A 25,411-nucleotide genomic window follows, 5' to 3' on the forward strand; every position below is an offset into this window, starting at 1 on the left:
GTTTTCATACCAAAAATTATCAAGAGGAATAATTTTAATTGTAACTAGTGACTCATACTCAGGAAAAAAAAATCACAAAAATTAAATTCAAAACATATGAAGCATTGCTTTTCTCCTTCCCCTGTCTCGAATTTATTTTACACCAACTTTTAAATGTAGAATTTACAAGCATGGGTACGTCAAGGACCCAAAAGGACAAGTGCAAATAAACAGACTACACTATTTACATCACAATTTGCTAGAAATCCTTTGCTCATTTATCAATGCCTTTGCACACCAGAAGAGCTGCATAAGTCTACACTAAATAGGAAAGATGATGCTTTTCCCTAAACCATCTGATACAGCTGTGGCAAGCACAACTGACTGGCTCCAGCTGATGCAGGCTGCACCTGACTGGGCTCTGCCGGCAGCAGCTAGAAGTCATTCCTGATTCCAGTGGGTGGAACCAAGTGGGTTACTGGAGTCTCATACCTTCCTTACCCTGCCATATCAGTGTAAAGTGAGCAAGCCTAAATTCTGTCCTACAGTCCCTGGAGTTTCAGAAAATTTAAAACAACGTCTTCACTTTCATCTGAATATGTGACAGCAAAATTGAAATGTATATAACACATAGTTTTCCAAAGATGAGGTCCCCAGTACCGATTGCTTGGCAGCACGATTGCTTCAGGGCTAAGTATTCAGAGCCCACATTCCCAAGTAGTTCGGCTGTATGTGTACTGAAATGCTAAATGCTTGCAATTGTTTTCTGTAATATGCAAGGGCCAGTTGGCTGGCATGTAGAACAGTTAAGCCTTTATTGTTGCTAGGCTTAACATTTTCAGCAAGGTTGAATAAAGCTATTATCAGTGAGACTTCCATCTGTTGTTTCAGGAATATAGTATGGGGCTTTTTAAGCAAGTGCAGAGACCTATGCACATTACTGAGGCTGAGCCCAAAACAAAGGTACCAGAAACACTAAGCCACTTAAGAACATGCAAAATTAAGGGTCTTGTCTGCTGCTGTGCCAATTGCAACTTGACCCCATGGATTTTCATGCAATCCCAGCAAGGAGCTAGATGACTTTATTTCCATCAGACATTCATCAAAAAATACTCCGAAGATGCAAATCAGTAACATCTGGTCACCAGAAAAGTATATTTGACTACTGAGATAAATACTTCAGTGAGGTATAATAGCATCTGCTTTTACCTGGTACTGAACACTGCCTATTTATTTAAAATAGAATTATAAATATGCCTTTATATTGTAGTATTCCCAATGATTCCAATCCAGACTAAGTTATAACAGCACTGCATGATGTAGAAATGAAAAAAAAAACATTACTTTTCCCTCAGATTCTGTAGAATTCAGTACTGGAGTGACAAAACAAAGGACAGAGTGATGAAGATCATCCTATAAACACTAAAGAAATAGAAACATTTGTCATAAGCATTTCAAAGCATTATTATTGTTATTAAATAGCCCTTAGATTTTGTTTCCCTACTTTTCTCCTCAAAGTAATTGCTGTTGTTTTCCTTTAGACATAGCTAAAGTGTTACTGTTGAGTGCAGGTAATGTGTCACGGTTCACTTTGATGGTTTGGATTTTCTTATCTAATTTCACCATCACTGTGTTACTCATGCAGATTTAATGAAAAAATCAGATAACCCATTTAGGGTGGGGTTGCTTATACCTCTTTCACTTTTTCCAGAGTGATTTGCTCTTCCCTAACTCCATAAAAAGTACACACGTTTCAACCGTAAAACATGTAAGAGGTGGCCAAATGTTTAACTTTGTTTTACAGCTTGCTGGAAAAAAAAAAAAAGATTTGCAGTGTTGAGGCTGCTAATTTTGACAGACTGAACTGCTCTTCGAGGAATTAATGTTCTTATATAATACTGACCTTAAAGTATCTAAAGAGCAGTTTCTTTTAAGCTTTCTTTTTGGAATTCATCACAGCTATTACAGGTGGTCTGTGACATGGTCAGTCATCTGTTTCAGAAACAGGTGAGCTTAGCAAATATTTCCTACTATTCTATTATATCAAGGAATTGGACTTGATCCTGATAGGTCCCTTCCAACTCATTATATTCCATATTTTTGTCTTTGTCGTATGGATTCTCTAGTTTAAAAGCATTTGCCACTCCTTACCTTTGATATTAAATGCCCTTTGATGTAAAAAAACGTAACAATATTGGGTCAGGTAATTTGCTTGGTTTTTAACAGCTGTTTTAAAACATGAAGATTTTGAAATACAGTTTTAAGATAAAATTTTATAAAATTAAATTAAAATATTTCAAAACCACATCTATATCACACCACATCAGATGTACACATTACTTATACACACACAGACATATATATATATATATATATATATGAATTCTCTTTTAGAAATTGTGATGGAAAATTTTACTATGTAAATCTAAGAGGGGAAACTGACAATATTTGGATCCAAATTTTGATATTTCCCAAGGAGCAAAACCACATGAAAAAAAATATGGCTCTTAGCATTTCACACCAAGAGGTCTGTGTCTACTCTCAAAATGTGTCCTTGAAGTTGTGATACATTCTGCATTTTCTCTAACATAAGTAAAGAGGAACAATCACATTGGAATCCATCACGTCTTATGCAAACTGCTGCTGAATTTATAGCAATGAGAGAGGCATAATCACACATTCAGGCAAATTATCCTTTAGCCCATGTACAAAGAAATCAGAGAGAGAGAGAGACTTAAAGGAAAAGATTGTGGAATAATCCATTTACTCTCAGGAAAACATATAGTAAGTACTTATTTATTTATGTGCCTCAAATTGGTCCTTAAAAATGCACATCTAGTACAATACATACTTTCTTTAGAAAAACAAACAAGCTATGAGTACAGTTATTACTGGCAAATGCTTCCAAAACTTTTGCCAAGAAAAATGCCATTCTATCCTCAAGCAAATGTAAAACCAAATGCAAGCTGAACACCATTCCTGTGGTCTGTAAAAACAAGACAGAACGCAAAACAAAAGACTGGGTCACAAAAGAGTGAGAAAAGTTATGGTAGGCAGGTTTATAAGAGGCTTGATAATATATTTGGTACAGAGCAGAAAATCCTGTTGTTTCTAGAGCTTTCTGCAATACTTGTTAATGGGATGGTTTGCTTTTTGGACTGGATTTTGTTATTTTTCAGGACACCTATGTGTAGTTAAAGCACACACAGAGGCACATGGATGATGTGAACATGCTTTTGGTTCCCTTTCCTGTAACCTGCAGTCTCTGCTTTCCACCCACTTACCTCGTTACAGACTGGTCACACCTTATTTCATTCTTTAAATTCCAGGGTCCGTGCAGTCTTATGCCTTTTACAGACAGGAAGCAGTTAAGAGATGTGACAATTAAAATAGTGTGACTTAAAACAATGAGGCATGTTCATATGAACTGCAAAGTGTGGTGGAAGTGTTGTTGCTATGGAGGTGCAGCTATAAGCAAGCTGTAAATGGTATTGGGCACCTAGAATACAGAAATCTAGAATTTAAAGAGAGAAAAATTTTGTATGGCTGTTCTTTTGTTTCCTTTTGTACCCAATGGAAGGGAAGGCAGAACATTTGAAATAAGCATGTGGTAGATGTTGGATACTGTGAGAAGTGACTTCCCTTGATTTTCAGCAACTTCATCTCCCATTCTGTGACAAAACTTCAAATCGCTGGCAATAGAGGAAAAAAATTCCAACACTTGTCACTTTTAATTATTATTGGTCAACTTTAGAAAATGAGAGTATTAGAATAAAAGCAGACACTAGTATTTTGATCATCTTGCAGCAGAATCAAAAAAGTACTGACAGTCTTAGCTACACTAAAAGTGAGATTGACCACTACATAAGGCTTAGTGAAATTTCGTATCAGCAGTAACTGTAATTTTCACCAAAATATTTTCATAATCTCCTATTTTGTGGGATTTTCTTTCATTCTCACTTACTGAATTTGGTTTACTGCCCTAAGTTGAAAGCCCTAATCAGAAACAAGGCTCCAGGACAGAAGTGCCCAGCCAAGCACACATTGCTCTCTTAAGAATGCAATTAGAAATAAAACACTACAAATAGATGTGGCAGATACTAGGAAAAACAGGAAAGAAAAAACAGCTGTTATTCTAAGACCCAACAAGTAATCACATCATCCAGTTCAGTAATGAAAGCCTTTCTTTTCCTTTTTAATTAAATATCTTTAAGAGCTATTTTTTAATGCTCCATCTTTCACTACTTGATATCCTCTCTCCCATAATCTCCTTCACTCCCCCCTTGGGCAATACAACCCAAGTGTGATTTAAAGAAATGTATGAAGTAGCAAAAGCAATAGGATGTTTATGACAGCTGGATTTTGAATAGATTAAAGAAGGGAGTCATGCAGAAGTCACAACAAAAACCCCTCAGTAGGTTGGAGTGCAATGAACTTAAACCGATAGCAACTGAATAATTTCAGGTCTTTCAACCCCTGGTGTTTTGTCCTTGTTTTGAAAACTATTGTTATCATTCTTTATATTATTCTTCAAAACCCTTGGGCCTTTGTATATGCCAGCCTTGACCAGTTTGCTCGGCACACAATCTTCTCACCTTTCTCAAACACCTATGCAAGTACACGAAGCTTCCCCATGGATTTGGCACTATCCCTGAGAGATGCAACCTGACTTTCATAACAGGCAGCTTCAGCAGTGGCTGGGAACCATGTGTGTTTCAAAACAGAAGAACTGAGAAACATGAAATTAACATGAATCCAATTGCAATTTTGACACTTCTAGAACTATGTTAGCCTTCTTCCAACATCTCCTGTGAAATCTCACTCCTCTACTCAGTGAGAAGGCAGCACGACTCATGCACTGGACACTGTCAGGAACAAGCTGTACATTCTCACATTCATATAAAAATGCTGTTACTATCACAGTGCTACATTTAAAAGAAATCAAAGGAACACGATAGAGATAGGCCCACCTATTGAAGAAATTATAAATCAGACTTACAAAAATCTGGATTTTACATTAATTTATAGTTAAGGAGTTACTTCTGATTAAGTTTTTGCATAATCAGAAATATGATTATGTTTGATTAGTGAGACATTTTGCAGATTTTTGGGGGATAGAGGACTAGACGTAGCCTATATAATAATTTATCTCTAGGAGCTGTACATTAGCAAAATAACAAGCACAAAGACATATCTGGCAGAAATCAGGAGGGGAAAATTCTATTCTTCTAAAAAAGTTCTTTTTATAAATATATAGAGAAAAAATCTGAGGTAATAGGAAGTCTTTCCTGATTAAAAATTGAAGAATTGCTTCCCTAGAAATTAATGTGTTCCTTGATAGTTACATGTGATATAAAGTAGAATTATTAATTGCTAGCATCAATATTGCAGTGATCTTAGATGGGATTATTTACAGAATAAGACATTAGGCCACTGCTCGGGAACTGGCTTGGCACTGGAGAGCAGATGGTGAACCGCTGCATTGTGCATCACTTTTGTATGTGTTTTTATAGTTATTATTATTTTCCTTTCCTTATCTGTCCTATGAAAGCGGACTTATCTGAACCTATGAGTTCTACCTTTTTGCTGATTCTCTCCCCCATTCCACTGGGGGCAGTGAGCAAGTGGTTATGTGGTGTTTTAGCTTACAGACCAAGTTAAACCAATGGCAGAATTCTTTGTCTCTTCTTTAATCACAGAATACTACTACTAATAGACACCTTTTGGTATGTTCAGGCAAATTGCTCCCTGGGGTGCAAAAGGCCCATAAAACCCTCCTGTCAAAACTTCTATACTGTTAAGATAATTCTTTGACACAGAAATTGTTGCATCTTTATTCTCAAGCAAGTATTATTTCATTAGCACTTTGTAACATCTGAAGAGAACCACTGAAAACAATTTTATTCACAGATGATAAAAAGATCCCAGGAACCTTACAGACCTGCTCCTTTAAGCTTGTTTTATAAGTATCTTTTCTTGGTCCCTCTTGACAAGCATCTTGACTTTCTGGCAGGATATGTTACAACTGCAACAGAACTTCTTGACTGAGGTTCCCCCACTTTTACAATTTGAAAACAATTACAATTTTGCCTTGGCCAGGCAGAAACTTGTTTTGCAGCTAGGCTTCCTAGCTGCTGTCTTGCTTAACAGTATTGAGAGCAAATAAACTCAAGCCTTCCTAATCTCTCCTGGCCTTTCTTCAGTACCTTGTGCTTTGGGCTGAGTGCCACAGGCTTGTGGCAAACTTTCTATTTGCTCATCTCAGAAAATGTTACATTACACTGTCACTTGCTGGGCCTTGCAGTTCACACATCTTTTGGAGTCATTTAATGTTACAGGGAACAAGTTCGCTCTTGATGAGACATCTGTCCTGGGTAAGCTCCAGAACTGAGATACTGCATTATTCATTCAGACAGAGTTGATCATATTCCTGTAGTGACATTTGAAGCCTTGCAGGTCTATTTTCTACTTAGTTTGCACTTTAATCTCATATTGCAGTGGGTGGGGGCCTGGGAATCTTACCAGAATGTTGCAGTCACTTTCCTTGTTTCCCATGCTGTATTACAACGAGCAGGTTGTGCTCAGCACACAGTTGGTGTCATTCTCCAGCTACTCACTGACCATGCCACTTCTACAGAAGAGGATGAAGCCCTTTTTTTCCATGCTGTGTGTCATGGTTTGAGGCAACACTCTCCTCTTCTGATGCTCCACCTCACACAGGATTTTTAAGAATTCTGCAGCATTAAGTCAGTATTAAACATATTTAGCTACCAGTCAGTTGATTGGGAGAAGCTACAAATTTTGTTTAAAATACCCTTGTGCTTAACAAAAAGCTGTTTAATGCATTTTCCAACATCATTGGTTGAGATAATAACTTCCTGAACATGTGGGGAAGTGTGAGAGATTGGTTACGTGAAAAGGGACATATAGATTCAGGATATACAGATGCTTTGCAGCTTACTGATCTGAGAAGCTGGCTACGTGAGAACGGGCACATAGGCCCTTGCAGCTAGCTGAGCAAGGTTTCATAAGACAATGCACCACACATCCTGTGTAACAACTGAAGTTACAGAATATTACATGTATCTTGCTCAGTAACTGAACCACCATTGAGTCTTACTGCTGAACTATGGGTTTATTTGCAGAGCCAGCAAGGTTAGGTTTTGGCAGTATAAACAATAGACATCTGTGGTTAGAAGGCCAGGGAAAAAGGCAGAACTGCTGACCACGAAAGGGGGTCTAAGGAGGGGTTTAGAATCAGCTTAATCGACGTGAACCACTTAGAATGCGCCGTTACGAATATGCATAAAGCCTATTATGGTTAGTATATAAGGAGTTCTGGTACAATCAATAAATTGGATTCCTGCTGATCACTCATATTGAGCGTCTGGGTTTCCCCTCTATCGCGACAGGGAAGAAATATTTTCAAATTAAATTGATTTTGAAAAAAGATAATTCTTGAACAAATGCACCATTTTATTACCTAAATTAGTATAGTGAGTGTTAGCAAAAGACAGGAGATTTAAATCAGCTAATTGGCTAGCATGATTTAAAATGTAAAGATTTGGAATAAAGCTAACAGCCAATAACTGCCTGAATCTCTTTACAAAAATGAACTCAACAGGAAAAATACATCCCTTTAAAATGTGAGGAAATGTTTGCTGTGGCTTGGTGTGTTTTAGTCTCTTCCCATGTGTTCCAACTTTAGTGACAAACAACTAATACAAAGGTACATCTAAAGAAAATACATTTTATTCTGAGACACGGATTTGAAATAAATCCCAACCAAAAAACGAAGACATTTGAAAAATCCAGGTTAACATGTAGAATTTAAAGGGAACAGAAAATTGTACTTCTGGGAGAAACATATAATTAATTGTAAATCAGGACATCTATGCACAACATCATTTCCAGAGAAGTACTTAAGTACTTCTAAAGTACTTTTTCCAAACTACCTTTTTATATCACAAACATAAGGTCCAATATAATCTTTTAATTTTAAATGTGAAAGCATGCTGGGGAAAGACATGTCCCAATCTTAGAAGTGGACACAGGTGTGTTTGCTTTTCTCCTCAATTGTATGTACATGAAGATAAGAACACAAACTAGTAATAGTACCAGTATAGCTGAGGTTCTGTGTCATATTCTAGATAGCCAGGTTTATTTATGGAAGGAAATAAGGGCGGTACTTAAAGCCAAATATGTCCTTAATACGTTGATTTTGAAGTCAATGTCATCTGATGATGCCACCAAGTAGCTGGTGAAACCCCAAAAACTTTCGCTTGGTTATAGCTAGTTTCCTTGAAATGTGAGGTCCTGCAGACTTGGGAGTTTTGTATCTGGGAGGAGGTTGTCCTATGAGCAAACTATTATGTGAAAAAAAATTAATATTTTCTGTTGTAGCTTTCTGCAACTCATTGAAAAGCAGAACATAACTTTAATAAAACAGTATGAATATTCAAATAGTATGAGTTATCTGATCAACATAAAAATCATTCACATAGTTTCCTGGACTAAAGGCAGTATTTTTGAGGACAGGGCAAGCTAAATGCAGCTTCATGTGGTTAATTCTGGTCTAAAGACATATTAGACCTGGTGCTTCACTTGAAGAACAATGTGTTTAACTGAACATGTTTCATCCTTTCAAAATACAGATTTTATATCAATATTCTGTATTTCCTCAGTGGTACAGCTCAGCTCCTGTGTTCTTTTGCCTTAAGCTTTTACAGAGCACATGTCTAACAAAGTCATCCTTTGTACTGGAACCAGACCAGATCTATTAAATAGTAATTATTCTCTGACTACAGACATGACAGTCTGTTGAATGAACAACCTTGAGGTGAACTGGACTGTCAGCTACCAACAGCCACCTCAGACCGTAACTCCTCAGCTTTGTGAGCTCTTGGTATTGTGGATTTATAGAACAGATTCACAGAAAAGACATTTCTAATTGTCAAGCTTAACTCTGTGGGAAAGGCTATAACTGTTTAATAAACAGTCATAAATTTATTGGCATTCACTCATTGTTTGGTAGGCTTTGAGAGAGAAAAGCACTGTAAGACATGGGTGTCTCAGATAGCACACTGTCTATGAGCAGATGCTGAGAAAGCTGGGACTGTTCAGCCTGTGGAACAGAAGGGCTGGAGGGATCCTTCATCCATAAATACCTGACGGGAGGGGATGAAGAAGACTTCGTCAGAAGATGGGAGGGAACTCAGTGGTTCCCTGGGAAAGGCTGAGTCCATGTACACAAACAGAAAAGACAAGAAAATCCATCAAACATAAGGAAACATGTTTTCATTGTGAGAATTTTAAAAATACCTGAGCAGGTTGCTCAGGGAGGTCACGAATTCTCCATTCTTGAAGATACTCAAAACTCACCTGGCCATGCTTTTGGGCAGCTGGCTCAGGGTGGCCCTGCCCGGGCACGGGGTTGGACTGGGTGACCTCCTGAGGTTCTGCCACCCACAGTCACTGACACACGGGTGTGACTAGGGAAGGAATGCCTTCTCTCCAAATAAGCAACCCTGCAAAATATTTATGATAAGACACAACTCAAAGCAACTAACTAATCATATACGAAGCGTTGTTCCGGAATAGGTGGCAGTTAGTCAAAAGGTGCGTCAAAAATTTTTTTAATTGTTTGATTTCTGTTAATTTCTTCATGTGCATCTCACGAGAAACCCGATGGGGCAGAGCAGGACGCTGCAGGCCGGGAGCCTCCCGCGACAGCTCCGCAGCCTGGTGTGAGTCTCCTCGGGGACAGCAGCCCCTCACGGGGCCGCGGAGCTGCCTCGTGCCGCTGCACCGCCCTCCCTCTCACCCTGCGCCGGTGCCAGGCCGGGGCTGCCCGCCCTCCCCGGGGGAGGCGGCGCATCCCGCATCCTCCTGCGGGAGCGGGCCCGCGGGCCCGCGGCAGCGCCGGCAGGAGGAAGGCGCACTCTCCGCTCCTCTTCGCTTCTCTCCTTCTCCTCCTCTCAGCTCATCCCGCTCGTCCCTCCTCCCTCCCGGTGTGGCGGCGGCTCCTCCTCCCGCGTGTGACCCGGTGCCGCATGTGAGCGGGGAGGAGGGACCGCGCGGCGCGGGCCCCACTGTGGCGGCAGGAGGAGGAGCGGGAGCCGGCGTGCGGTGTCCCCCCGCAGCCTCATCGCTGGGCCCCGCCGGCACTCCCCATGCCCGTGTGGTGCTGCCGCTGCTCCCTGGCCGGTCACTTCAGGTGAGGCGGCAGCGGGGAGCGGCGGGGCGGCGCGGGAGCCGGGCCGCGGGGCGGCGGGCGGGGGCGGTGCGGGCAGGACGGGGACACCGGCGGGGCTGCGGCCTCCGCGGGGCTGCGGCGGCGAGCGCGGCGCTTACCCGGCCCCGCACGGCTCCGCCGGGGAAGGGATGGCAGTGGCGGGGCCCGGGCGGGTGCGTCGTGACCTTGGGCAGCGCCGAGGCGCAGCCGAGCCGGGGGCAGCCCGCGCCCGCTGATGCTCGGTGTTGCTCCGGGGTTCGCAGCGCTGCACCGCCCGGGATGCCGGCCCCAAGGGGCACCGCTCTGCCCGCTTACCTGGAGAAAATCCAGCAGTCTGGCAGTGTTAAATTCGCTTCTCGAAGTGTCAGCTTGAGACCAAATTCAGATTCCTTTTATATAACGAGTTTTCTGTTAACCGCCCACCACAGTCCGTTTCTTTTTTTTTTTTTTTTCTTAAAGTACGTAATGTATTCTAGAATCTTTCAAAACTGCTACCTGGAAAAGGTACCGTTTGTTTTAATAACCTGCAGCAAATTAGGTATTAGTTATTATCAAATTATTATTATTAGCTTTTTCAAATGGGAGAAAAACTGTTACATGTACATTGTGTTTTTTCTCTTAATGGGTTTTTTACATTAAAAAAAAAGCAAAGCCGTGGATGCACACGTCGGCACATGTTTAGAATCTGGGCTATTGACAGAATGTAGTTCTCCAGCTTATTTGGTGTGACCAGTATAAAATAGATTAAGCACTAGTGTTGTAACTGACTCATCTTGAGCCCACTTGCACGTCTGCAGGACTAGAGCCGTAAGTAATTGTGCCAAATCCCCACCACTGTGAAGCTGTCTACCGTTTTATCTTTTATATTATATTATCTATTTTTATCAAGATAAAAACTTCTAGTAATTGGTGGCTTTCAGTGTTGTTCAGGGGTTATGAAGATGGTGGCCCCTAACTTCAGATCTTGCTGGGTGCTGGTATGATGTTCTTGCAAAGGAAGAGCATGCTCCTGACAACAGTCCTGCATATGCACTGCACTTTGTGTGTGGATGTTCCTGTGCAAAGAACAAGAAACTGCACATTGTGTGCAGATGTTCCTGGGCAAAATCACCGGTTTGGTAGTTTGTGATACACTAAGCTACACAGAAGCAACGTTTTTATTGTTAAAAGATCCTTTTGTAGCCTACAGCATTGTGCATATAGCCGTTAAAAGAAGTTTTGAAATGTTTCTTTCAGTTTTATGTACCACCAAGCCCAGCAAGTGTAATAAAACCACACTAAAGCATGCATGCTGCCTTTAAGACTGTCTTTTGCAAAACATAAGGTAGTATCGCCTTAGTCAAGTTTGAGCAAAGGCTGGAAAATAAAACAGTCTACCTGTTCCTTTCTAAAAGCAGAGGTGAAAAAATTAGGACGATAATTGGATATCCCCTCTCTGACTCTTCATCTTCATCTAACTCATGCTGTTTGTATATTAGGTGTCTGCAAGAGTTAATGGGCAGCAGTAATCAAACAGTAAGTGTGTAATTTTGTTATTGTTGTTGTACTGCAGGGAATAGTGGTATCAAGTACTTTCCAAAATAAATACAGCCTCAGAATTGCTCCCCACCTTTTTTAACAATGCCATCAGAGAGATGTGTTAAAGAGTTTCCTAATGCTGTTGTTACTGCCCAGCTCTGTTTCCGGTTTATTTCAGACTTCCCCATTGAGGAAAGGCTTTTGAAAGAGAATCTTGGGTGCTGTGGGAGTTGAGGCAGTACATAGTGTACGTGGCTTCTTGAAGGCCCTGGGAATTGTATCAGTGTCTTACGGTTTTGGTCCTGTGTAGAAAATAATTGCTGAAACACTAGAATAGCTTTAAGATATGCAAATTCTTAGGAAATATATAAGAGTACTTTTATTTATTGTTAATAATTAACCATATTTGTAAAGAGAAACATTTTTAGAACTGTTGGTAGGGGTATTTTTAATTAAAAATTGGTTGTCCTTACTTTACAAAAGACTTGACAAAATATCTGCAGTAACAGACTATTCTTAATTTGACTCTGTCTTTCTAGCTCGACTGATAGTGTGTGCTTCTTCAATGACCTGGAAAGGCTTCAGAAGGGGCTCCTAAATAATTAAACAGAAAACATTATAAAGCAAGTCTTTGTATTCTAGAAGCACATCTAGATGGTGAAGAGTTACAAGAGAAACTTAAGTAGACTTTGCAGACAAAGAACTGAGAAATCTAGAAAAATGGCTCATCATGAAAGCAGTCTGCTGTGCAGGAGCTGATCTGACTGCATGGCAGTTCCTTCTGTAAAAACTTTTAACAGTGGTAGGATGGGTTATGTCTAGGGCTTAAAGGGATCGCTTCACAAGGATCCGTCCTCACACCACTGCCGACTTTAGCTGGCCTCACTTCTGTCTGAATGGGAATTTGTTGAGGTGAAGTCTTGTGTGCAGCTCAGCCAGCAGGAAGAGATATAAATGCTGCTGTTGTACCTTAGCTGCTCCTTCAGGATTTTTCTGGCCTTAATGTTGTTAATTGGCTAGGCAGTGTGTATCTCCTCATTTGATAAGGATAATGAGGAATGAGATCTACTGTGTGTGGGATCAAAATAATGCTTTGGTTATACTTTGGCTTTGTATAAACTGAGATTAGAAATCTGCATTTGTGCAGAGCCATCTGTGCCTTTTTGTTATCCTTCTGTAGACTTGCTAGGAGAAAGTGGACTTTTAAAAATCTTCTGTTAGAAAAGCTGTGCTGAAGAGTAAAATTGTGTAGATTGGATAAAACGTATTTGTTTTGGTCTTGATTTTGCCAGTTTCTAGCTCTTGAAGTAAAACATCAAAAGCGATTTTTGAAGAGACTGTTCTGACAACAGTTCACTGTTTCATTTTAGTTTTCTCCCATCTGTCCTTCTTAATTAGAACTTACAGCAGCACTGAAACTGAAGGACAGCTTTTGAATTCCTTTGTTCAGTACTTTGGTGACAGCCTTGGGAGGAAGATTAAAAGAATGCCTTTAATTGAAGAAACTGTTCTGCCTGGGGACTCCCTTCTTACTCTGCCTGTAGTAATAATAGGTGAGTTTTTTCACTTTTTTAAAGATTCACTGTCACTGTCATTGCCTTTATAGACCTGCTGCATGAAATAATTTATTATTAAGTATCTAATGCTTAGGATCCTTAAAATGAAGATGTTTATTAGAGTAATACAGTTGTTATAATTAACAACAGTAGCATAAAATTATACTAAGGGACTGGTTGGAGTATATTTGAATTCAAATTATGCTTTGAGAAAATGAGCTGCAATATTTGGCAGCAGATACGGGAGTATTAACGGAAGAACTGTATTGATTCTAGTGTTGATGACATGGGGTTTGATTAATGTGATATGTCTATTTCAGGATGCGTGGAGGTTATCGATGGTACACTGGTAGAAATCTGTGGGGTCATCTGTGGGGAGACTGAAAAGCATAATATAAAGTGTGTGTACTGTATGTTGGTTAGGTGCTAACCTCTCATTAATTGCCTTTTTCTCTGTTGCATCCATCATTAATGTCTAAATATTCTCCCATCTTTTCCAAAATGAATCCAAGTCAATTCAGCTAGTTTAAAACAATAAACTCTAGTCTTGACTGAACACTTAAAGGCTTGTATCTGTAAAATGTTGCTGAATGACAGGATAACAGAGGGAGGAGGCTCCATCAGTACACAACTTAATTTAGAGTGCCAGCATGATGTGTATTGGGCCAAGGTTTTTCAACAACAGCTGGTCACCAGCTCATTATCACCATGACTTCATGAGGGGATAAAGAAAAGATCTGAAGTAAAAGAAGGTTTTCAATAATCTAGTCCAAAGCTGTTGGGACTAGAGCAAGTACCTGCAAACAAGCAGAGATTTTGGAGATTGATGTTGCAATATAATTGTGTTCGCAGTAAGTCTCCACAACTTTGAAAGACTGGTGTTTGTACAGGGCCTGTTCACAAACCTCTCTTTATGATAGTTTAAAATAGTGCTCATGTAACAGACTTACGTGTATGTGACAGACGTGAATCATTTGATGATTTCTGCATCACAGTTGAAGAGGACAGTTTTCTAGCATTTTGTCAGCCTTAGTATAGCTTTGCCATATGAGTTAATGACTCATAAACTGAGTTAATGACTCAGTTTCCAATGTTTAGTTTTGCAAATATGCATTAGGCAAATACCTGTGCTCAATACTTATTTTGTCTAGAGAGCCTTTCTAGGTGCTGACACCAAACGCAGCTGCCTTGACCACTTCTCTCTCCATCGTCCAAATGCTTTTTCACGGATATATTTGAGACACCTTGCAAGCTGATCTTCTCCACTGGCAGCCTACTATCACTGAAGAGCCTTTGAAGGGATCTAAAATGATTTGATAATGTAGTAGAAGAGTATGAAAATAATTGTCATCCTCCCCCATATATAAACACTGTTTTCTACTTGTTTAATGACTTCTGTGCAGTACCTGTGTTGGGAAGAAACGGATACATTCCATTGGGGTTGAACAATTTCATGCTGAAACTCTTAAGTTTAGAGCGTGTTCTGCGCTAAACATTTTTATCTTCTGCACTAGTTTTGATCATTACTGTGTAGACAGTGTTGTCACTTCTCATCCAAACAACAAGGTTGTTATGATACTTAAAGTTGAATATTTGCTTTAAATTTAGGCACGTAGTGTAAAGGTGGTTGTACTATAGTTTGCTGTTGATCAGAAGAAGATTTTGCTGATATTCAAACAAACTTCTAACTGCTTCTTAAATGAACAGGGCCATGGGGTTTTCAATTATATTGATTGTACAACTAAAGTTTGTATAATAGTAATATCTCTTAGTTGCAGTCAGAGCTGTTATTGGAGGTACTGTGTGTAAATAAAGAACAAACCTCTCAGGTATTAATTTCTCATTTCAAAACGATTTTTTTCTCTTTTTCCCAAGAATTTCTGAGAAAATTATAGCAAGTCTAATTGCAGACCTTGCAGCTGAATCTTCGTCTTGTGTGTTCTTGACAGCATATCCTCAAGGGAATTCCTTTCCCTTGGACTTAGTCTGCTTAAAGAATCGGAACTGGGTTTGGATCAGCTCTCTGGATGGTCCCAGAAAAGTTCAGGGAGCTCAGTGACAGTAATTCACCTTAACGTAATCCCATCTTCTGTAATCTCCTTGGCCCTTGCCAGCCTTTGTTTGGGCAACATTTGTTACCCATTAAGTTCTTTACGGCTTATCCAGTAGGAATGAACTTTAGCATGGCATCCTTGGCCAAGGCACACATTTTCCCCTTCCTATTGTGGACTAACTTTGTTTATACTCCAGCAGGAAAAAAAAGCTAGCTGTGCACTTGTAAAAAGATAGAAAATTCTTTACTGTGTTCAAGTTAAAATTCTAAAAACAGTTAAGAATTTACTCAGCCGTGGGAATGCCTGTGAGCTATTGGTATAATTAAAGTGTTTTCATAATTTCATTTGATTTTGATGTGGGTAGTTTCTCTGTATTGGTACAGGTCTCTCACATCCATTTCATGGCAAATGGGTGACAGGAGGAGCTTGCATCTTTAAGCTTTAAATTCCTGGACTGAAGCATATCCAGCTATCTTGTGTTGATCAGTTTGTGGGAGGGCAGAACAGTGTGAGAGTAAGGAAGAACTTTTTCACTGTCTTTAGATTCTTTAGATGATTTTCTTGTAGTCTATGGTTGTGACTAGTCTATGTGCACAGCATTGTAATAAAGTATGAGATACCCTGCCACTGAGGACCAGGTTAGTATAGCCTGCTGAAAGAGGAAAAAGAGATCCAATGTATGAGGAGACTGGGAATGAACAGGATCTCAGCGAAGTAATGGGGGATTTAGGGACTGAGGAACTGGAAAAGGGAGAAGAGACAGGCATTGGAGAAGTGGGATTGTTAACGCGTGATGAAAACAGTGTGTGCAAAGGTGATGGGGAAAAGTAAATGGTCTGTGAACTCCTGACATCAAGAGCTGAAATGGTTAGAAGTAAGAACAAACATCCTGCTATATAAAAGTATGAATAAATTTGTAACTTAAGCCCAGAATTTGCATAGGGTGTGCGCTAAATACCATATGTGCAAACAAAGACGAAGTACTCACAAGTGCCTCATTAGGAGAACACTGTGCTTTTCATTCAGTTTATGAGGAAGAGGAGCCATAGAAATAACAATACATAGCCACATATTTAAATTCTGTATCCTAGCACATACTTTTCTGATTTAGCTTTTGATATCTGACTATGCGACATGAATGTTACTTCTGTATTTGCATGTGATAAATATGGTCCCCTACTTTGTTTAATACTAGTCAAATAAATAGAAATGTTTACCTTACGGTAATGGTTTGGTCTCATCTATCTCATACCTTTAATAACATTTTAAAAATGTCTATTAAAATTGCAGCAATTCCCATATACAAATTGAAAATGCTACAAAACCGATAAAAGTGTTGGACTTGATACTCTTGCTGAACAATGAATGTGGTCTTACATGAGTTTCTTGTACTTTACCACTTACCTACAGGAGGTCTGTGTTCACTTAGCTTCTATGTTGCTGTTTTGCTGTGCCTGTAACTTTTCATCTAACTTTCAGTCTTAAGCTTTCTGCTTGTCTCTTTCGTCCTTTTATTTTATGGACAGACCTGAAGATCATGTATTCCAGATTGCCTTTCTGCTCTGTGTTGTACAGTGCCTATGGGAATGCAGTAATATTCAGATATCACCATGACTGACAGGCAGACCATTATCTGTCAGGACATTTTTACACAAGAATAGTGAATTTGACATACTAAATTAGGGAACTTCTTTATATGCATTTAGTTTCCTGGTGTAAAAGTCACAGATCTGTTTCTTTTTACCTGAAAAAAATTTTGCTTTGTTTATTTGGAGGATGGCCCTATAAAAAGCTCTATTTTACTGCAAAGTTTATAAGTTGCTTTGAGTCAAAACAGTCTGGCATTATACTACTTCAGTACTATTTTGTCACTGTATATTTAGTGATTAACAAACTGTAGATTATAAACATTTTTACTAAAGCAGTAATTTTTTTTTCTTTAATAGGAAATGGACCTTCAGGAATTTGCCTTTCTTACCTGCTCTCTGGATACAGGCCATATTTGTCTCCTGAAGCTATACACCCAAACCCCATTCTACATACAAAATTAGAAGAAGCTCGACATCTTTCCATTGTTGATCAAGTAAGCTTTGGTTGCCATCTTGTCTAGGTCTTTTCCTACTGCGAGCATTAATGCATTAATAAGTTATTTTGTTACTCTGTTAATTTAAATAGAATCAACTCATGACCATTGGATCCAAACCTGGGTTGTGTAGTGTTCTTTGTGGTTCTTGAAGGCTTTTAGTTTGTAGTGTTTTTCTGTTTTACAGTCTACTCTTTGTTGTGTTCTTACTACCTGCCAGGAGTGTCTAAAGCATGACTTGGTCAGTGGCTGATGCAGGACTTCCAGTTGCAGGACTTCCTGGATGTTTGGGCACTATCACCAAGGAACACATGCTACTAACATACTTAAAAGTACACATAGTTCAAGTTAAAATATTCGCAAATACTACAATTTTTACTAAGATTTGATTTTTAGTTATGTGGGGAACATATATCCTCTACCAACACAACCCATTTTTCTTTTTGGAACAGTATGCATCCTTCAGTGTTTGTGTTGTATTGACAGTCGCTCTTGTGCTGTAGTTGTTATCCTTCTATGCATCCAAGTTTTCTGTCTGATTTGATTGGTTAAATCTTCTCCAGCATTTTTCTTTCCATTTGTCCATTTGTTTGCCATGTTAACACTGTTTTCCACTCACTGCACAGTACTCCTGATGGATTACTGACAATGCTATCACTGTATTGCCTTTGTGAGTAATTTATTTGAAATACAAACATGGATTTATGTTTGTAGGGGGTGAGTAGGGGTTTGTTTTGCTTTGGATTTTGGAGGGTGCTTTTGTTTCAGTGCTGTGCTATTTGCATGTAATGTTTACCCTAGGTCTCAAGGTCTTTTTCTTTTGCAGGAAAGTAAGCTGACTAAGTTTTGGCTCCAGATGTTTCATGTATTTCATCCTCCCCTGACCCCCTGATATTTTGCCTAATTAGGAAGCTAAGCTGTACTGTCTTTGTCAGCAAAAATTGGTCTTATGTCCAATTCTTTCTTCAAATCTCTATTTTCTCTTCAAATATTTGCTATTGCATAATTTTTTCAATTATTGCAATTTTTAGAACAAGACTGGTTAATAGATGCTGAAATGCGAACATTTTATAAAGTTCTAGAAATTTTGCTCAACATTAACTGCTGTGTAAAATAATCCTAGTTTTAATTTTTAAAAATAATGCTTATAATATCTCCATTATTTCAAAATACAATACAGTTAGTGTTGGAACTAGCTAAAAGCTGTCAAAAGAGCCTTTTCTACTTGATGTTTAAAGCTTAATGTTTTTAGATTCCAATTTTGCTTTATCAAAATGGGGCTCCTAGAAATATTAGCAGTCCCTTGTTAAAAACAATGTTCTTTCTATAAATACAGGTGTTACTAAGTTGCTCTGATCTCTATTTGTCTACATACTTCTTGTTCTACAATGAATTTTAAATACTGACTTGCCCCAGAACTGCTGTTATTAACATGTAATTTTTAAATGAGTGAGGTGTATTATTCAGAGTTACACAGAATTGAATCATAGCAGTTATTTCTGAAAAGTGTTGTGATTGAATCTCTACATTAAGTACCTTTACCTAAAGTGCAATTTGAATTAATTTTGTTTTCTGTTGCAATTCAACTTCTGTACATCAGAATAGCATGATGCTGCATGAACATTTTTCAAAATTTGTCATCCTTCAGGATCTGGAGTACCTGTCAGAAGGCCTTGAAGGACGCTCCTCAAACCCAGTTGCAGTGCTTTTCGATACGTTGCTTCACCCTGATGCTGACTTTGGCTATGACTACCCACCTGTTCTGCACTGGAAGTTAGAACAGCATAATTATATTCCCCACATAGTGCTTGGAAAAGGACCACCTGGGGGGGCTTGGCATGTGAGTAAAAATTTCATCTCACTCCTAGGGTAAATTGATAACTCTGTGTTTTGGGATTTTTCTTACTACCTAGGGCTGTTTTAGATAGTAATGCCAGTTGCAGTTTCAACTGCTCACTTGCCAAAGCCCAGGTAAGTGGGGGATATGAGAAAGGAAGGAAGAACTTGCCCTCTTATTTGGGTGTTTGTGACCATGACTGCTGTCTTATATTACCAGGTTTTTTGTTTGTTTAAATTTAATGAACTATTATGAAGAGTATTTTCTATAACTTTTTTTTTGTCTGCACTGTTTCCAGGTGCTTTTGTACAAAATCTTAAATCTCGATGTCTTTTTATGTCACTTTCACATGTTTTTCTTCCTCTTTTGTATTTTAAATAACTTGCTTTTAGTTTCACTTGCACATGCTCTCTCGTCACCTTCTTCTTTATTTGATCATATAGTTGCTTATTATCTACATGTAACACAAAAATGGTTCATCAGTTCTTCATGTAATGTCCTGGTCTTATGTTGTGTTCTGGTATTTTGTTGCTCTAAGTGAGTACAATAAGAAGACCTTCACTGGTTTTTATATAAATTTGAAATGTGTCTGGTCATGCATCTTCATGTTTTCTCCATAGTCCATGGAAGGCTCTATGCTAACCATCAGTTTTGGAGACTGGATGGAATTGCCTGGCCTCAGCTTTAAGGAGTGGGCAGCTAGCAAACGCAGGTAAAGATACTGCATAATCTGTTTGGGAATCCTAGTTGCTATAAAAATCCAGATAACTGGAAAATATTTAAACTTCACTGTTCACAGAAGGGCTTCTTGTTTTGTTTATTAAATTGCCTGATGGCACTGGAAAAAACTGGGCAATGGTCAGGAAGAATAATTGCTCGTGAGTGCACCAAAAGCAAACGTACAGAGACAACGGTGTGTTCCAGTAGCATTTGACAAAGAGTCACTTACTGAAAGCAGTTCTGATTAGAGGTGAGGGAAGATGGAGGAAGGAATTTCAAATCAACCGAAGTATTGTAAATTCCTCTTTCAACACAGATGCAGCTGAAGTTGCTGCACACACCAGCTTTCTTGTAATTCAGGAAGTTATGTAGTTCAGTATTTGCTTTTGCAGGCAAAGCTGCAGCATCTTAAATCTATGAATTTTAAGAGAATAATTCAGTATTTCAGTGTTAGTTTGTAGCAGTAAGTTTCTTGAAAAACTTGAGAAGAAAAGTTACTTTTGTGCAAGCTCACTGTTTTTACTTCAGTTCATAAAGGTCTGTGTCAGCAGATGAATCTAGGAACACTCCATGAGCTTTTTCTAAAATTTTAATTTTTTTGACTTTGCTCTAGCAAAATTAAAGGAAGTTGGTTTTGTACCATGTATGGGAAAAGAAGAAGTAGAGTTACTTGAGCATATGTCTTTAAGGGCGGACTGTTACTCATTTCAGGACAACCCTTGAAGTGAAGAAACTGTAGCTTTGTTCTTTAATCCTTTTCTTAGATAACCCCAGCAATCTTGCCTCCTTATTAACTGAAATCCCATAAGCTGCTTATTATCTGAAGCTATATATTATAGTTTTCAACAATGCTAAAACCAGAAATGCTGACCTGTTGTACTACAATTAAACAACCTTCTTTAAAAGGATTGATGATAATGTAAACTTCTAGTCATGTAGAACAGTTTCCTAAGTTTCCTTGTAAGAGGTGTCACAGTCACATTATCCTCTTCCAATAAATATCTCATGAGGATTTTCAGAGCCGTAACCTGAGCATTTAAAAGTACATATGCTATTAACTTGTTAATCTAAGAAAATGAATAGCCTGATTACTTGTAAATATGATTTTAAGTGTAATTTAGTGGCAATCCTGATGTTCAGTACTGTTTATTTTGCCTTCTTCCTAGAGCTTACTTCTAAAGAAGCAGCAAAATTCATGCAACTGTTCCAAATAATTACACTGTCAGCTATTTTTTCTTATGAGACTGCAATAATCACGAGAAAAGCACAGATGTAATAGCAGGGTTGCAGTGCAAAAATATTTTTTGTTGAACACTTGAACCTCACAATCCTATTTACATAGTTGCACTAACACTCTGTGTCATGTTTGCTTTGCTCACTCATGTGACATAGAACTACTTCATTTGATACTTAGTGAACTTAACTGTACCCAAGGGAGAGGTCTTTTGTAAAGTATAATGAATACTTGGTTCCAGTAACATTGAACCTGGAGTTTCAAAATTAGCACTTAACTATGACATTTAATTAATTAGATTGTAAGTAAGTGTATTCTCACTGAGTACAAGTTTAGCCAGTATTGTACTGCTGATAGCTGTGATGTTAAACTTTGTAAAATACTTCCATATGGAGCTGACGTGATACTCCAGAGCTTTGTTACACCTAATTTGTCAAACACCATAGCACTTTACATTGTATAAAGACTTAAACCTGTATTTTAAAAGTTAGCTTGTCTTGTGTATCAGAAAACAAGAGAAAAAATAAATGCCTTTAAAGATGATGAACTCAGTGTCGGTTACACTGAACAGATTCAGTCCTCTTAAATTTGATCTGTCATGTGATATTTCATATCTGATATTCAAATTACCAATAAGGTCTATTTATTAACTGGAACCATTTAATTTTGTTTCAGAAATATAAAGAGTGATCGAGTAATGCCAGAGGAAATAGCTTGTTATTATAAAAACTATGTTAAAGTCATGGGCCTCCAAAAGAATTTCAGAGACAATGTCTATATAACATCAGTGTCCAGGCTTTACCGAGAAAAGGATGATGAAGGTAGCAGTCAACAAAATGAAGATATTTCAACACAGCATTTGGAAATGGAAGATGGACAGAAATCACTTATTAAGAGAAACTGGGAAGTCAGAGGTTATCAGCGAGCAACAGATGGTTCTCATGTGCCCTTCTGCCTCTTTGCTGAGAATGTGGCTCTTGCAACTGGCACCTTTGATTCTCCTGGCCGACTGCAAGTTGAAGGAGAAGACTTTCCTTTTGTCCTCCATTCCATGTCTGACTTCGGAGCTGCAATCAGCAAAGGAAAGTTACGTGGGAAGGCAGACCCTGTGTTGATCGTGGGTGCTGGACTAACAGCAGCTGATGCAGTACTATGTGCCTATAACAACAACATCCCAGTAGTCCATGTGTTTCGTAGAAGAGTTACCGATACAAGCCTAATTTTCAAACAGTTACCTAAAAAGCTTTACCCTGAATACCATAAGGTCTATCATATGATGTGTACTCAGTCTCATACCGTGGACTCTAATCAACATTCTGCTTACACTAGTTTCCCTGAACACAATGTACTTTCCTTCAAGCCTGAAATGAAATGTGTTCTTCAGAGCGCCTCCGGGCTGAAGAAAATTTTGAAGTTTTCTGTAGCCTTAGTTCTGATAGGTTCTCACCCAAATCTTTTCTTTTTAAAGGACCAAGGACATAGCATAGGTCATCACTCTAATCAGCCTATCACATGCAAGGGGAATCCTATAGAGATTGATCCATACACTTACGAATGCACTAAAGAAGCCAACCTCTTTGCTTTAGGGCCTCTGGTGGGAGACAACTTTGTACGGTTTTTAAAAGGAGGTGCACTGGGCATTGCACGATGCTTGGCAATAAGACAAAAGAAGAAACATGAATTGATTGAAAGTGAGGATGGAGGAGGTGATGGGGTACCATAAATGAGACATTAGAAACTCTCACATCCAGGATTACAGATGTAGTCTTAACAGAAAACTCACTGGCAGCAAAAGTTGATAGCAGTCACATTTCTGTTGTGTACAAGTAACCTGCGCTTGTATTGCTTGGTAAAGGATGCTGATACTACAATATTTCATTCTTTAGAAATACAAAAAATTGATCTGCTATTTCAACTGATCTCAACTGGAATTGCTTCCAGATAAACAGAAAATGAGACTAACTTATCTTGGCCTGCCTGCCTGTCATCTCTTGCTCAACTACAAGAGCAGACTTCGTCTGTGAAAAGCAATGCCTACCAGAGTGGCTTTACATTTTAGTGTCAAATGTGACAAAAATACTCTTACCATGAAATTTAAATAACTTCTAAAAGCAGAAAGCTTGTTTAGTACAAAATGATTCTTTGTCCCAAAGCAAATTTGGAGCCTTCTGCTTGAAGCGAGGATTTTATTTATTTGCCACAGTAATACTTGGAATGAGCACTTAGCAAAATGGTTTCTACTGTAAGAAGGACTTCTGTAAGCAAGAAGTATTCCTTAACGGTTTTAAATTATCCTGGTAATTGGAATAAAAGAATAAGCATTCCCATTTAATCTTTAATAACGATTTGACACAATCCATTAATGTTTCTTCACACTATGCCTAGAGTTGGGTGAGTGCACAAAGACTAACATGAGATGTTCCCCTACAGTGATATGTACATTTCTGAGAATACGCATTAACATAAACAATAAAGTACTCATATAAGTGCTCTTATTACAGTGTCAATATAATGAGTATCTAGTGTACTTCTGAAAAATTAAGTACATGAGAAAATTAAGGGGTTTTTGCTTCCAAGCTCAAGAAGACTGAATGGGATCACTTGGCTGATGAAGGTGGGGTGGGTGATAGATATTCTCATCTCCCATTTGACCAAAAATTGGTTCTCTTTTTTTTCTAGAGCAGCACATGATAGTGAAATATATTGGCCTGCAATTTTTGAAACTTAAGAAAGGCTTGTATCTTACAGCCAGCTAAAAAATAAACCAATCTCAAAACAAACATGCAAAAGTTCCTTTAAATCTTAAAGCTTATGAAAGACAAAGACTTAACTTGTACCTACCTCTGAATCCAAGTTTCATCTTTCTGCTTCATAATGTAAGACCTAGATTTCATTTGCTGGGTTTTACAGTAGTTAGTTTACCTAAACACACTCATAGGTTTCGTACCATAGTGAGGTTAACTTAGGAAAGTGAACACCCTGAACTCTGAATAGACAAAAGTGATTGGTTTTAACTGGTTTTTTCTCAAATGTTTTAATTCAGGTCCAATGTGATGGAATAGATGTTATTTTTCTGTTTGGGTTTTTTTTATGTTAAAGAATGTCGTGTTAGTTTAAGGTATTGTGTTCACATGATTAAAAATCTCCATATTAGAACTTCAACAGATTTTAAAAAGGAAGTTAGGCTTTGTGAAACTGCTAGTGCTTGCTGGTTTCCCAGCTGTCTTAACTTTCCTAAGTTGTAGACAGCTGTATTCAATAAATGCCTGTTTTCTGTGCCTACTCAATTACAGGGTTCTGTGGCTACTGCAGGTCTTTATGCATCTGAGTAAGTTACTCAGACTTTGGACATAGAAGTTGAAAAGGTACAGTATGCAAGGATTAAAACTACTATTTTCAGTGGAAGTCCAAAATAATTTATGAAATTATGCTACAACTAATAATAAATTTTAGTCTAGAGCCACTTAATAGCATAAACACAAACAAAGGAGCATTTCTATTAATTTCTGCATTGCCCACATGGTTGGCTTTAGCCACACATTGTCAGTACCAGTTAAGATACTTTTTTATACTGATATTGAACTGATTTTAATTCCACTAAAGTCTAAGCTTGTTTTCTTCATATTTTAATTTGAGATTCTACAATTTACCTTCTCTGGCAGAAACTGTGTATATAGAAACCAATTCTAAACCTGTGATACCTAATAATTTTAACTGTTAAAAGTGCTAAATACTTCCTTATAGAACTTTATTGCAGTTAAGTTATTGGGAATACATCTGCACTGTGATCAAATTCCTGCAGTTTTGTATCAATATAAATGTCCAAATACAACATATGGCATGTTACTGCTTTTTCATTTGTCACAGGAGACTTTTAAAATGCCAGCAAAACAAAGATCTACTTAGCAGTTATTTTGCAAAAAGGGAAAAAAACCTTTAAATGGCTCAATTTCTAGCCTCAGCTGCTGCAGCTACTCACCAAGCTGTGTGTGTTGTAGTAACAATTTTGCAGCAGAGATCTTTGACCTATTATTACACAAGTATCTTTCACTGCAATCTTACAGCACCTTGAGGTTTAACTGCTTTTTTTATATCAATCTTGCCAGTATTTTTGAGATAAAAAGTTGCATGCAAGACCCCCTAGTTGGGCAGAGACATTTCAGTGGTAATGTTTATTAGGCCAGTATAATTTTATA

General features: G+C 38.4%; 1 protein-coding gene and 1 long non-coding RNA gene across 2 annotated transcripts; one reads left to right on the forward strand and one right to left on the reverse strand.

The window, feature by feature from the left end:
- Window positions 1-7,577: 7,577 nt before the first annotated feature.
- Window positions 7,578-10,607, reverse strand: LOC125316935. Its single transcript, XR_007199916.1, has 3 exons — window positions 10,529-10,607; window positions 9,361-9,506; window positions 7,578-9,214 (listed from the first exon to the last, which is right to left on the reverse strand). It is a non-coding gene; the product is annotated as an uncharacterized LOC125316935 (long non-coding RNA).
- Window positions 9,855-23,710, forward strand: OSGIN2 (oxidative stress induced growth inhibitor family member 2). Its single transcript, XM_048286357.1, has 6 exons — window positions 9,855-10,195; window positions 13,130-13,284; window positions 17,288-17,424; window positions 19,073-19,264; window positions 19,882-19,973; window positions 21,891-23,710. The coding sequence occupies exons 1-6, from the start codon at window positions 10,152-10,154 to the stop codon at window positions 22,936-22,938; spliced, it is 1,668 nt and encodes a 555-aa protein (XP_048142314.1). The 5' UTR covers window positions 9,855-10,151; the 3' UTR covers window positions 22,939-23,710.
- The last annotated feature ends 1,701 nt before the right edge of the window (window positions 23,711-25,411 follow it).

Source organism: Corvus hawaiiensis, chromosome 26 (assembly GCF_020740725.1).
Source record: "Corvus hawaiiensis isolate bCorHaw1 chromosome 26, bCorHaw1.pri.cur, whole genome shotgun sequence".
NCBI classification, from domain to species: Eukaryota; Metazoa; Chordata; class Aves; order Passeriformes; family Corvidae; genus Corvus; species Corvus hawaiiensis.

Excerpts from the sequence above, each read along its gene's own strand:
- OSGIN2 (XM_048286357.1), top strand. The coding sequence starts at position 10,152 with ATGCCCGTGTGGTGCTGCCGCTGCTCCCTGGCCGGTCACTTCAG. Across the intron at positions 13,285-17,287 it reads TCTGCCTGTAGTAATAATAG|GAAATGGACCTTCAGGAATT; the intron begins GTGAGTTTTTTC and ends TTTCTTTAATAG. Across the intron at positions 17,425-19,072 it reads ATCTTTCCATTGTTGATCAA|GATCTGGAGTACCTGTCAGA; the intron begins GTAAGCTTTGGT and ends GTCATCCTTCAG.